The following is a 13,898-nucleotide window of genomic DNA, read 5'->3' on the forward strand; positions in this document are numbered from 1 at the left end:
CTCTCTTGATATTCGACCTGGAAAGAGATACTTGGCTACTGTGTTTACATATCGTGTACTAGATCTTATCGACGAAGAAAACATCGACTTGCCCGATCATTTCCAACTTTTTCCCTGGTTGAACGATAGATAAGGACAAGAACAAAGAGTAGAATCGAATAAGCAGTGCACCAAGCTGAGTCACTGAATCAGAATCACGCGGATCAATACGCTCCATAAGGTATCCACAACATACCATACCATATCATCATACCATCCTTTGTTCACTCTCTCTCGCTCTCTCTCTCTCAGTCTATAGGATATCCGGACAAAGTAGAACATAACGTAGAACAAGGATCGACTCGGAACATCTTATATGGAATAAGATCATTGCGATTGGAACATTGGATGAAATCGATCATCACCATCATTCGGATCCAATAGGCGAACAACCAATTTTCAAATTATCTGGTTAACCTAGAATAACCTACCATCAACGTCCCTCAACCATATATAACATTCTCATACGACCAAATTTCTTGGCTATAAGTCCACATCAACAATGTCATCTTCATTAGCCTTACCGCCTCTTAAACCTCTTAACGGAATGATCATAAACACACCATCGCCTACGGCCGGTCCATCGATTACCAAACGCAAATCACCCACGCCCCCTCCGCCCGCGGAAGAAGAAGAGGACGAGGAGAATGAGAGTGAAGATGAGAAGAAGAAAGGGTCAGGAGCTGGTGCAGGAGGAAAGAAAAAGAAGGATCAGAAAGAGAAGGGGAGCGAATATAAATATACAAGCGAGATCAGTCAGATGGTGAGTATGAGTAAACGAGTACACGAGTAAATCAGTGGCGAGAGGGGTGGAGGGAGAGGACAGGGGTGTGTGGGTTCTTGTAGAAGTGCGGAAGGGAGTGGAAAGGGTCGAGTCTGAGAGGAGAAGTGATCATAGAGAATAGATGAACGATAGATAATAGCAAAAGGGAACAAGGGGATGGGCGATATCGTCAGATGTCTGCTAACTTGTTATAATTGCCATTAGATGTTCGTGTTTGGTGAAGTCCAGGATCCGTTGCCGGAGACAGTCAGATTGGTGGAAGATATAGTCAGAGGACAGATAATAGAGATTGTGGGTTTACATTCACTTGCTTCGTTCTACCAGACCCGATCTCGCTCCCCTTTACCTTACCTTTACCTCGCATCCTCGAAGATATCTCCTTGATGAAATCTCATTCAACGCAAGCTCACCCGGTACATCTCTTAGGTCACTCGAGCCCGTCTTCTTACCCACCTCCGCTCATCCCGTTTCCTCTCCGCCGAAGACCTCATATTCCTCATCCGAGACGATCGAGGGAAGGTCAACAGGCTGAGGACGTATCTCTCATGGAAAGATGTAAGAAAACGAGCCAAAGAGGATGAAGAGAGAGGTGGAGATGTAGAGTTGGAAGTGGAAGGCGCAGATGGTAAGTCCATCAGGAATATCTTGATACCGCGGGCTAACTCTGATACTCTTTATCAGACAAAGCGGCCGCAAAAGGTCGAAAAACAATGATGAAACTCCCCTGGGAATTGCTCACTCCATTCTCCGACTACCTCCGTACCCTCCCAAGCAAGCAGAACAGGGACGATGATGAGGAAGATGACGAAGACGAGATACAGGCTCATCAAGATAGTATGCAACGTCTTAGGGTGAGCTGAATACATGTAGTAGATGGAATTCCAGCTGACTCAGTCGATATCGAACCACCATAGGACGCCGACGAGATAACGAAGAAGATGACAAAGGATGAGTATGTACATTATTCGGATTGTCGTCAAGCGAGCTTCACGTATAGGAAAGGTGAGTTTAAAATCTCACCTCGTTACCTTGACCTCATCTTTGCCTCCATCACCCCCTCTTCTCACTGTAGCCATAGCTGATAGAATTCATCTACCAGCACGACGATTCCGAGAATTTGTCAACTTCTCAGCCTACCTGGACGTCAAACCCAATGACGATATCATCGACATCCTCGGTTTCCTGTCCTTCGAGATGGTCAGATCATTATGTGTTACCGCATTGGAACTGAGAGAAAGTCTGGAATTGACCAAACCTCAATCGGAAAGGAACACCTCGCCTGTCAAGAGGAAATCGACCAACGAGACTTCACCTAGTAACAGTAAGAAGTTGAAACTGGACGATGGTAGTGAAAATAAGAAGACTACATCCAATCAACCTATATCATTATTCGCTCCTCCCCCTTCGGCACGACAGCCTCTCCTCCCTGGGCATATACTCGAGGCGTTCGCTCAGATCCAAAGGACAGAGGCGGCTAGTAGAGTGGGTGGGATGAGGAATTTCAAGAGTGGGTTGGGTAAAGGTAGATTGGCTTTGGTATAGATGGCGGCGACGAGAGGCATAGTCCGAGGTGATACAGATAGGACCAGGAAAAGAGAATACGATTTTCCGCTTATGTGGATAAGAGGTTTCGTCTTTGTTTTTGATTGTTTGATTCTTTGAATTTTGGTTTTTCTTTTTCTTTGGTTCAGTCTAGTTGTAAATTTATATACAATTCAACGTTGTGATTATTCGGTATAGAATACGTTGTTCTCTTTGGGAATCATACAAGATGCATATCAAGATATAAGAGTGGGTGACAACGAGCAGATACAGTACACAATAATCAACATAGGTCATCCATACTCCATATATCTCTCCTGGCAAGCTAGTCAGTCGATCTCAGGGAATAAGTTGACATCGCTCTGTATATGATCCCAGATCTCCATAATGAGGTCGGTGATAAGAAGTTGAGGGATTGAGAAATATGTACAAATCATCTCAGAAGGCGTATTGAATTGCACTAAATCTATCTTCCCACACTTTCTCCAAACGCACACGTAGGTGGGCAACTGGATCTTACGCCCTTGCTTTCCACCGACCAAAGCATACATCCAACGTAAGGAAGGGTGACAACTCAAAGTCACCCACTTACTGCACTGGTCGCATGTGACGGTCTTGATGTTTTCGTATGCGTCATCATCAGAGGATAGACTCACACGAGTCTGCACTGAAGAATGTAAGCAGTTCATTCTTGAGTAGACAGACTATCTCTTTCATCGAATGAAAACCTTTTTTCTATGAAGATGAAAAGTCGGTACCCATCAACGCTATGCAAGAAGTTTCATACGTCACCCATGACTTGTGCTAACTCGAGCTGCAAATTCGAGAACCGGATTCATGCAATTTCTATGATGTTGATGCACTGTTGATAACAAATTGCCCTGAGTACCACCATTCTTCTCCTCCGGATAGAAAGTATCCCGCTATAGCTCCCAGGAGCGCTTCAACAACTGCCAAGTAGCGAACGCAATACTAGAAAATCCAACATCCGTTAGCTCACATTTGAGGGTTTAAACAATCGTTAAACAAGTAAACCGATAAAGCCTTTCTTCTCCTATTTGTTCCATTTACCCCGACAACACCCTATTAACTCGATCTCTCCTTTCTACTTCTTCTATTCACCTCTCTTTGCCGTCTCTGTCTTCTCCTCTTCCCTTGCCTCTCATTTCCATACCACCCAAATCCCCCGATGCATCATATTTCCCAACCTTGCCCCCCCCATCTCACCCTATGTCCTTTCCCCTTTACTTCCGTATCGCCTGCGTCTCTCCCTGTCCGCCTCCACGTCCTTCGCGTACTCCCTGCTTGTTCTTCCTCCGTAGTCGCCCTTCGCGCCTTAGCCTTGCCTGACCATCCTAATCTCTCCTTCTCCTATTCATCTCAAGTCAGAACAGTAAGAAGACTCACCTGGTCATAGGTATAACCTTCAAATACCCTATACTCAACCCCACAAAGAACCCTCTCCAACCCTTCGCCTGATATATGTTCTGTATAGCTTGTTTTGGGTTGATCCCTCCATTACCTAACGTACCACCAACTTGCATCCTTCTCCTAATCACTTCAAAAGGATAACTAGCAGTTTGACTGACCGCTCCTGCTATAGCTCCACAACTGAGATCTCGCATTGTCGGTCTATCTCTAAGGTATGGTACATATTCCGGGGCATGCTTCTTGAGTGTACCATAGGTGAGGAATGAAACACCAGCGTAGGGGATCATACCTAGTATAGTTATCGAGAAACCGCGATAGAAGGGGTATAGGGGTATAGATCGGATGAAAGGTGATATATTGCTTTTACGCGAGTGAACAACATCGTTCTCGTGGTATATCGATTTGACAGCTTGTAAGAGTGAGGTCCGTTCGGATAGTTTGGTTTGGTATGCTAGACGAACACGGATGAGTTCGAGAGGGTATGTACAAAGTACGGAGGCGACACCTGTAGTCGGAGTCAAGGTTAGCAAGAAAACGGGGGCGAGGGTTGCTGGACTTACCGGAGGTGGCTCCTGCTACAAAGAACCGCCAGGGTGATCTTTGTTCAGGTGTGGGTATCAGTATCTACGAGTGGTAATATCATCAGCACTGACTAAGGAAAGGTCTGTAAAGGAGTATTCAAGACATGCCCTCTCCATCCAATCGTACAACATGTATTTTATTCCAGCATATGGAAATATCCTCATCAACGTGGCTGAATGACCTTGAAATAAACCCCGTATCCCTGACGTCCGGTAGATCATACCAGTAGCATGTATCAGACCGAGAGGAGTACCTAGAGATATCATATCAGCTTGGGTATTATAGTGCGATGGAGGGATACTGACCTGCATATTTCCGAAAATCCGCATTACTGGTTTGAAACAGTATCTTCACCCTATCCAATGGGGCTATAGCTGTTTTTGCCTAGACAAATATAGAGCTATCAGCGAGCATGAAAGTGATCATATTGATTAAGTACTCACCACACACCCAGCTATTCCTCCAGCCACTCCGCTGGTCAATACTATTCAGCAAGAAGAGATTACGTCAGTACCCCTTCCCTCACACGACCAGCAATACAAAAGGGACACACCATAATCCCATGAAGTCTTATCTGATTTGGCCCTTGCTCTACTCCTCTTCCATAGCTCCGAGGTGGTCCATCGCTCACTCTCTCTTGCAGGTGGCCAACCGGAATCTTCGAGTGGTGAGGGGGCGAAGTAATCGGAGGAGGCTCGCTCTTTCCCTTTTCGATTGGCGGTGATAACATACGGATACGTAGGTTGAGAAGGACCAGGCTGAGGGAGAGGAGTGATCATCTCCTCTACGGTTCTGGGAGGTATATGAAGATGTTATGGGTATACTACAAGATTATGGTAATTGGCGAGATGGGATTTGTTGAATTGATGTTTTGCCCAGTTTCAGTTTCAGGTGTTTTTATTTTCCAATGATCGGATACGTTGTCATCAAAATTGCCGGGCTGGATTCGAGGCGGAGATTGTTTGGATGTCCGTGGTTTACCATGTTGACGTTTCAAGTCGCCAAGTCAAGGTCATTGCATTGCAGCAAGTCAAGTTCAACAGCATCACTGAGCACAAGGACTGAGACTTGCTTCATCTCGTGCACTTCGATAGAACCGCTGCATCCCTCAGTAGCCTGTAGCCCATCAGCGAATCGATAACTGCTTCTGTCCCGCTTCTTTACCTTTCACACCGTCATGCCTTCAGGTTGAATCCACCAACAGGCATGTCTCGTCCCTCACCCTCCTCCTCTTACCCTCTTCAGACTCTCTCCCAGCGCTCCTCATTCTCCGGTCCATCAATGACTGCTCAGTCGAACGGCAACTCTGACCCTACCAGTCGGAGCAGACTGGGACCAGGTCACGGCAAGGGAAAGAAGAAGCGAGTGAGCGATGCGGATGAGGAAGAAGCGCTGCTGGGGTATAATGGGATGGATGGGATAGAGGAGCAGAACGAGGTAAGCTTGAATCGCATCACTAGCCTCGGTATTCGTTTGTGCTCATCTGACCGTCCTGTAGCTACCGAGGTCGGAGCTTCCACCGTCGACAGGGAGAAATAAGAATGGGTCGAGGACCATACCCCTGCAGAACAGTGAGCTAATTTCATTCTCCTCGAGATGCTAGCTTAGCTGATCACAAGATATATCCATGATTAGCTTCATCAAAGTCGCCTTTCCCGCCGAATGTAGTACGGAATCAGAAATATAGCATAATAACGTTCCTTCCTCTGGTATTCTATGAACAGTTCAAGTTCTTCTTCAACTTTTACTTTTTGGTTGTAGCTTTATCACAGTTCATACCCGCTCTGATGATTGGTAAGCCACTCCCCCCTTCATCTACTCACTCAAAGACACATTCAGAATTGATACTGATCCCTCTCCTCTAGGCTACATCGTCACATACGTTGCACCTCTCGCTTTCGTCCTAGCAATCACAATGGGTAAAGAAGCATATGATGACTATCAGCGGTACCTACGTGATCGAGAAGCCAACTCTACCAGATACCTCGTCTTACTCCCTCAACCACCTTCACCCATCCCACACCATGCTCACTTAGTAGGCGAGGACCAACCTATATCACCATCTTTACCCAGACCTCAAACTCGTTCCACTCCAGCTTCATCAATCAAAGTAGGCGATATGGTTTTACTAGAGAAGAACCAGCGGATACCTGCCGATATGGTACTCTTAACTACGAGTGAGGAGGAAGGAACATGTTTTATCCGAACGGATCAGCTAGACGGAGAGACAGATTGGAAGTTGAAGGTAGCTGTAGGGGAAACGCAGAAAATGGGTGAAAAGACTGTTGGTTCAGCTGAAGGAAGTTTATACGGTGAGCTGTCATTGTTGTATCCGTGGGATTCAGCTCATCCAATGTCGTTGTAATATAGCCGATCCACCTATCAAAGATATCCATACCTTTTATGGTATTCTCACTTTACGTTCACTTAGTCCAGGACCACAAGAAGATCAATCTATACCTCTATCGGTCGAAAATGTTTTATGGGCAAATACAGTATTAGCAGCTGGATCAGCCGTTGGATTGGTCGTGTATACGGGTAAAGAGACTAGAGCGGTGCTGAATACGAGTGAACCGGAGACCAAGATGGGTACCTTGGAAAAAGAGGTTAACAAGATGGCCAAGGTGGGTTGCCGTCGCTCTTCGAGATATGGGTAGAAGGCTGAATGTAGAGTATTTGATAGATCCTATGTACTGTCACATTCGCACTTTCCGTCTTCCTGGTAGCTCTAAATGGATTCAGAGGTCAATGGTATATCTATGTCTTCAGGTTTTTGATCTTGTTTTCATCGATTATCCCCATCAGGTGAGCCGTTTTACCATCGATAGGATCGAATGACAGCTGATGTGTTGATAGTCTACGAGTCAACCTAGACATGGGCAAAACCGTTTACGCGCATCAGATACATACCGATCCAGAAATACCCGAGACTATCGTTAGGACGTCAACATTACCTGAAGAACTGGGAAGGGTGGAATATCTGCTGAGTGATAAGACTGGTACTTTGACTAGGAATGGTAAGCTACCACCCACAAGGTATATAGTCAAGCTCGCTTATCATTTCTATACTAGAAATGGAATTGAAGAAATTACATATGGGTACACTTGTCTTCGGATGGGATTCAATGGACGAAGTTGCACATCTAGTCGCTCAAGCGCTGAATGAACAAGATGGTGCGAGTGAGTATGAAGGGTACTCAAGGTAACGTGTATGCTACTGACAACTTTTCTTAGTCGAACGCAGGAAAAGCTCGATGACCACCGCTCCTGGACGTGGTCGAAGAGATATGTCATCTCGAGTGAGAGATGCGGTATTGGCTCTGGCTACATGTCACAACGTATGTTCCCATATCCTCACTTGACTCGTCGTTCTCGATGCTGATTGTGATTTAGGTTACTCCCGTCACCAATGATGACGGCTCGATCACCTACCAAGCCTCCTCTCCCGACGAAGTAGCTATCGTCCAATGGGTCGAGTCCGTCGGAGTACGACTGGTTCACCGAGATCGAACTTCGATGATCCTTCGATCTACCAGCGGCTCAGAATACACATATGATATACTATACATATTCCCATTCACCTCCGAATCCAAGAGAATGGGCATAATAGTCCGCGAAAGATCAAGTGGTAATATCACGTTTGTCCAGAAAGGAGCCGATACAACCATGGCTAAACTGGTTCAGAAGAACGACTGGTTGGAAGAAGAATGTGGCAATATGGCTAGAGAGGGTTTGAGAACATTAGTAATTGGAAGAAAGAAATTGTCTGAAGGGACCTTCATGGAATTTGACAAGAGGTATAAATCCGCTCAGTTAGTTGCAGGTGAAGAAAGGCAATTTCAAATCAATAAAGTCGTTTCGGATTTGTTGGAAAATGAATTAGAGCTCCTTGCGTTAACGGGAGTAGAAGATAAATTACAAGAAGATGTTAAATCTACGTTGGAACTTTTGAGAAATGCTGGATTGAAAATTTGGATGTTGACTGGAGATAAGATTGAGACGGCGACGAATATTGCGGTTTCTAGTAAATTGGTTGGGAGGGGACAGTATATCCATCAGGTCGCAAAGTGTGAGTGAATTTACTTGGATATCCCTTGGATGAGTGTATGCTCTTTATCTTGAGGAATATCTCCAATCGGTTTGACTACAGGAGTAATCCGTATTCGGATGGCTGACAGTTGTTATCTACACGCGATTTAGTAAAATCGTTGGACCAAGTGAGAGATATGTTGGATTTCCTTAGTGCGAAGCTAGATGCGTGTTTGGTGATCGATGGGGAGTCGCTACAGGTGAGTAATTCCGCTCTTACTGTATTCGTAGTACCCCAGATTACATCCTTCTCACTGCACAAGCTCATTCCCTAACGTGTTGGCATTATACAAATAGCTCTGCCTGGACCGCTTCCGACCCGAGTTCATACACCTGGCAACCCAGCTTCCAGCCGTTGTAGCCTGTCGATGCTCTCCAACCCAAAAAGCAGATGTTGCAAGACTGATAAGAGAATTCACAAAGAAGACCGTATGCTGTATTGGGGATGGTGGGAATGACGTCAGTATGATTCAAGCTGCTGATGTTGGTGAGTTTCTCTCGAGTATCTATATTAGGTATCGGAACATGGGGCAATGAGGGACTCTCAGCTAATACTTTCGGATCGGCTAGGCGTCGGTATAGTAGGAAAAGAAGGGAAACAAGCTTCTCTATCTGCCGATTTCTCCATCAACCAATTTTCCTATCTCACCAAATTACTGCTATGGCATGGAAGAAATTCGTACAAGCGATCAGCGAAATTGAGTCAGTTCGTCATACATAGAGGATTGATCATAGCTGTTATCCAAGCTGTGTTTAGCAGCATCTTCTTCTTTGCTCGTGAGTTGAGATAATTCCTCACCACCGATTATGGATCTCAGTTATCTGACAGAGATATTCTTTAGCTATTGCATTGTATCAAGGTTGGCTCCAAGTCGGATATGCCACGATGTACACTATGGCACCGGTTTTCTCTTTAGTGTTGGATAAAGATGTCAATGAAGATTTGGCTCTACTCTACCCAGAGCTGTACAAAGAGCTCACGAAGGTACGTCGCCATCTGAGCTGAAATGGGCATCTTGTCGAAGGAGGAAGCTGACTGGTGTTTTCGCGATTATAGGGTCGATCGTTATCGTATAAAACCTTCTTCACGTGGTTGTTGATCTCGGTATATCAAGGAGGAATCATCATGCTTTTATCGTTACTTCTATTCGAGTCCGAATTTTTGCACATAGTAGCGATATCCTTTTCCGCTTTGGTGATCAACGAATTGATCATGGTGGCCTTAGAAGTGACTACATGGCATAGCTATATGATTTTAAGTGAATTGGGGACGGCGATGATTTATTTTGGAAGTATGGCCGTTTTACCTGCTTATTTCGGTGAGTCCGGTTTATCCCATCGTTGATTTTCAGAATCGAAATAATTAGATTGTCGACATGGGACAGGATTCGTGCTGATGCTTGTAATGCGATTCATATAGATCTCTCATTCGTCCTGTCCAAGCAATTCGTATATAAAGTGATCATCATAGTTGCCGTTTCTTCTTTCCCTCTGTACGTTATCAAAGCTATACATAGGAGGTTCAACCCGGCTGCATATGCCAAAGTTGCTGGGATATAGATTCATAGATGACTGTAATGCAGATGCTTGCTCGTTTACCCGGGTCATTTGAAGAGAAGCATTGATGAATGGATGGGATTCTGTACGAAGTGGACTAGTGTGAATTAGCCTTTTTACCCTGTCTTTTTTTACGTTCTTGGGTTCTTTTGTGTGGGACGGTGACGTTAAGCTATATGATGACACTGGTCCAGCTTTGCTGTACAAAATATCCAGATTAACACACTACCTACTCGCTGATGCACTCTCCCTGCACAGCTTGGTCATCATCCACCCAAGTCTATACCGTTCTGACTGTTACGAAGGTTCGTTCAGATCTCCCATGCGAGAGTAGTCCGGTATATTCCGCCGGCTGTGAATCACCATCATATCGTCTTTGTCAAAAACACGACCTTTTCATTCTGTCTCCGACAGCTCGACAAAGGAAACACAAATCCAACCACTGTCGAGATTTCACATACATCGCTCATCAGAGCTTGTGTCCCAATCATCTGGCTGGTCATTATCTTGTATACACTGTCAGGAAGTGAAGATAGAATCTTCTGCTTAGTAAAGCAACCATCAATACAACCCTTCTTCCTCAAACCTCCGACTCTTCCACCATGTCTCGTCGACCTCAACCACCCCAGGAAATATACTCACCTATCCCTCGTCACCTCTCGCTGATCCCTTCCTTGTCGGAATTATCAATCTCATCCCCCGACGCTGATCGGACCAGGGGCGGCTCCTCCTCCTCAAGAAGGTATAACGATTCATCAAGGGGAAGTAGGATATACACCGCTACGCCGAGCAGTACGTCCATATCGGATATCTCCATCTCTGATTGTGAAGAGGATAGTGGTACAATAGATGATGTGAAAGAGGCGAAATCATGGTTGGACATGACTGGACCTTTAGATAAAGGAAAGGGTAAAGGTAAAGAGGAGGAGGAAGGGTTGGCAGGGAGATTACCTCCTGAACTATTAGCACAAGTGAGTAAGCAATCACTACTATATTCATATACATTCCCCCCCTTCTCGCTCTGAGTTGATATAGTACTGATTTGTTCCGTCACTTATAGATACTACGCCTGTTGCCCGATAACAAATCACTCTTATCTGCTTCACTCGTCTCTCGCTCATGGTGTCTCTGTGCCTTCCCAATGATATGGACCAGACCTCAAATAAGCTCTATCATCACCCTCGCTTCTCTCATTCGAGTTGTCTCACCTCCTGAAGGAAGAACAACCACATTACCCTATGCGACTACCATTCGACGCTTGCACCTAACTCAATTATCCAATACTCTCACCGATATGCTCTTTTCGAGATTATCAGCTTGTACAAGATTAGAGAGATTGACTATATCAAATTGTGTTGGATTGTCTTCCAAGGCGATAATTCACGTTATCAGTCATTTACATGATTTGGTATCGATAGATCTAAGTGGGATAACCCAGGTTGATGATGGGGTATTGGAAGAGTTGGCAAGGAGTTGTGGGAAATTGCAGGCTGTCAATCTGTCGGATTGTAGGTTGATAGGTGATGAGGGGGTTAGAGCTTTGGGTGAGGGATGTAGATTGCTCAGAAGGGTGAGTACAAGCTTCATTGCGTATCATCAAAGATCCGGTTATCTCACAGAAATCATCTAATTCACCTTGATTGTATCGATTCACGCTGATTTGTTTCGTTTCGTTTCGTTTTGCTCATTGTCCTTAGGCAAAATTCTCAAAATGTCATCGACTCACATCCAATTCCCTCATCCCATTCGTCCAACATTGTACGCTCCTCCTCGAATTGGACTTACAAGATGTCCTGTCGATTACGAACTCTACGGTATTCACGATTTTCCTAAACCTACCTTATTTGCGGGAATTGAAGCTGAACAATTGTACGGAACTTGATGAAGGATGTATACCAGACTTGATAGATTTGAAATATATGACGGATGAGCAATTATCAATATTAGCTAAGAGTATTGGATTGGACCAATATCAGGATCAAGATCATACAGCCCGACCTGTTGTCGAAGGAGAATTCCAAGGGATTGATATTCCCTCGACTACGACTGCGCTTACACTTCGACCCAAGATGAATCACCTAGATCATCTGAGAGTAGTAGATTTTACGGGATGTTCCAACCTCGGAGATAAGGCTATAGAAAACTTGATTAGTAATGCACCGAAATTGAGGACGTTGACGTTGACCAAATGCTCCAATCTCACGAATGAATCGTTGGAGAGTATAGAAAAATTGGGGAAACATTTACATTATTTACATTTGGGACATGTCAGATTGTGAGTTTTGGCTTGACGTCCTATCTCGGTTGGATATAATCTTTGAGAACGAAATGCCCATGTTACAAGACCGAAGATGATACTGATCCTTATACTCACAGAATTACAGACTCCGGTATAACACGCCTGGCGAAAGCCTGTAATCGACTGAGATACATCGATTTAGCATGTTGCGATCTATTGACCGATGAATCGATAATGGAATTAGGTGTGAATATGCCTAAACTAAGAAGAGTGGGACTGGTCAAAGTGAGTAAAGTGATTCCGTATAACATAGTTATGATCGCTCAACATCGATGTTGATATCTGTGCTTGTACAGGTAATCAAGATAACCGATGAATCAATATATGCTCTTGTTGATAGATATACCGCCCTGGAACGTATTCACCTGTCGTACTGTGATAACCTATCGATTAAAGCCATATCCTATATGTTGAACAGGTTGCCTCATCTCAAACATCTCAGTCTGACTGGTGTCAGCTCGTTCAAGAAGAAGGAATTGCAACATTTCTGTAGGGCTCCACCTGATGTAAGTATATTACTTGGTAATCCCATCTCGTCTGCCTCGTATAATCTGGTCACATCATGTTCTATAATATGCCTAGGATCTTTAAACAAAACTTGCTTACTTGTTAATTACCTTTCTGTTAGAACTTCACCGATCACCAACGATCTGCTTTCTGTGTATTCTCGGGTAACAGAGTTGACGAACTTCGTCGATACCTTAACGAAGTCTATTTCGTCTCTATCAACGGTGGAGTGGAGAGCGACTCAACTTCGACTCGACGTAATTCCGGTTCTTCATCTACTAGCTCTATAACAGTTCCTGGAACTTCCTCGCCACCTTTCATCCATAATCACCACCAACATCAACACCATACAAATACGAGTACGAATCATACACATGGTTATGTATATCGTAGAGGATCTGCACCTGCTTTAAGATCATCTTCAAACATTGATAATATAAGCGCACAGGTGCCTGGTTTACCTAGTATGGCATTTGCCACTCCCACGCCGAACTTCCTTACTCCCCCTGTACATGATTCTAGTAGTAGTAGATCTCATAGATCTGTAGGTCACGGTATACCATCTAGGATGAGGGAAAATCACGGCGGAGGTGGAGGGGTATCGATGAATGAATCGTCACGAGAAGCTAGTGCCAGTTCGACTGATGAGAGAAGATCTAACAGGGTTAGAAGTCATAGAGAAAGGGACAGGGATAGACCGATTGGACCCAGAGATCGATCTGGAGAGAATACTTCGATCAGTAATGGAGCAGAACGTACGACGACGATGCCTGGTGGATTATGGGACCGAAACGAGGGTGGAGAGCAAGGTAACAACGATGCTCGTAGGGTCAGTGGGAGTGCGAGTGGGTTGGGGATGAGATGGTTTGGATGGAGAGGTGACAATGAATAGTCAGTATATGAATCGTGGATGATACTGTAGGAAGGGTTTTGGTCTTTGATGGTAGAATGGGAATGGGATTATCAAGGAAGGTAGACATGGTAGGATGTGACTAATATGATGACAGATTGATTGATTGAAATTGGTATGATTTTCTTTGTACCACTTATGTCACACTAGCTAAACGC

General features: G+C 44.7%; 4 protein-coding genes across 4 annotated transcripts; 3 read left to right on the forward strand and 1 right to left on the reverse strand.

Annotated features, from left to right (window-relative positions):
- Nucleotides 1-541: 541 nt before the first annotated feature.
- V865_004139 (uncharacterized protein) lies at nt 542-2,365 on the forward strand (the record flags this gene model as incomplete). Its single annotated transcript, XM_066227924.1, has 6 exons — nt 542-802; nt 1,028-1,114; nt 1,250-1,448; nt 1,505-1,674; nt 1,738-1,825; nt 1,923-2,365. 6 exons carry the CDS (start codon nt 542-544, stop codon nt 2,363-2,365), a joined length of 1,248 nt encoding a protein of 415 aa, XP_066084021.1.
- A 923-nt stretch (nt 2,366-3,288) lies between these two features.
- V865_004140 (uncharacterized protein) lies at nt 3,289-5,157 on the reverse strand (the record flags this gene model as incomplete). Its single annotated transcript, XM_066227925.1, has 7 exons — nt 3,289-3,337; nt 3,773-4,301; nt 4,357-4,420; nt 4,486-4,631; nt 4,684-4,762; nt 4,822-4,862; nt 4,932-5,157. The coding sequence occupies 7 exons, from the start codon at nt 5,155-5,157 to the stop codon at nt 3,289-3,291; spliced, it is 1,134 nt and encodes a 377-aa protein (XP_066084022.1).
- A 427-nt stretch (nt 5,158-5,584) lies between these two features.
- On the forward strand, nt 5,585-10,027 carry V865_004141 (uncharacterized protein; the record flags this gene model as incomplete). Its single annotated transcript, XM_066227926.1, has 16 exons — nt 5,585-5,815; nt 5,877-5,949; nt 6,014-6,172; nt 6,244-6,690; nt 6,749-7,002; nt 7,062-7,183; nt 7,235-7,395; nt 7,451-7,558; nt 7,613-7,716; nt 7,772-8,447; nt 8,579-8,667; nt 8,765-8,954; nt 9,038-9,244; nt 9,310-9,452; nt 9,525-9,786; nt 9,888-10,027. The coding sequence occupies 16 exons, from the start codon at nt 5,585-5,587 to the stop codon at nt 10,025-10,027; spliced, it is 3,366 nt and encodes a 1,121-aa protein (XP_066084023.1).
- Nucleotides 10,028-10,626: 599 nt separating this feature from the next.
- Nucleotides 10,627-13,722, forward strand: V865_004142 (uncharacterized protein; the record flags this gene model as incomplete). The annotated part of the gene is made up of 6 exons (XM_066227927.1): nt 10,627-10,995; nt 11,085-11,594; nt 11,722-12,299; nt 12,401-12,548; nt 12,620-12,829; nt 12,952-13,722. The coding sequence occupies 6 exons, from the start codon at nt 10,627-10,629 to the stop codon at nt 13,720-13,722; spliced, it is 2,586 nt and encodes an 861-aa protein (XP_066084024.1).
- Nucleotides 13,723-13,898: the final 176 nt, after the last annotated feature.

This window comes from Kwoniella europaea, chromosome 1, assembly GCF_036810445.1.
Source record: "Kwoniella europaea PYCC6329 chromosome 1, complete sequence".
NCBI lineage: Eukaryota > Fungi > Basidiomycota > Tremellomycetes > Tremellales > Cryptococcaceae > Kwoniella > Kwoniella europaea.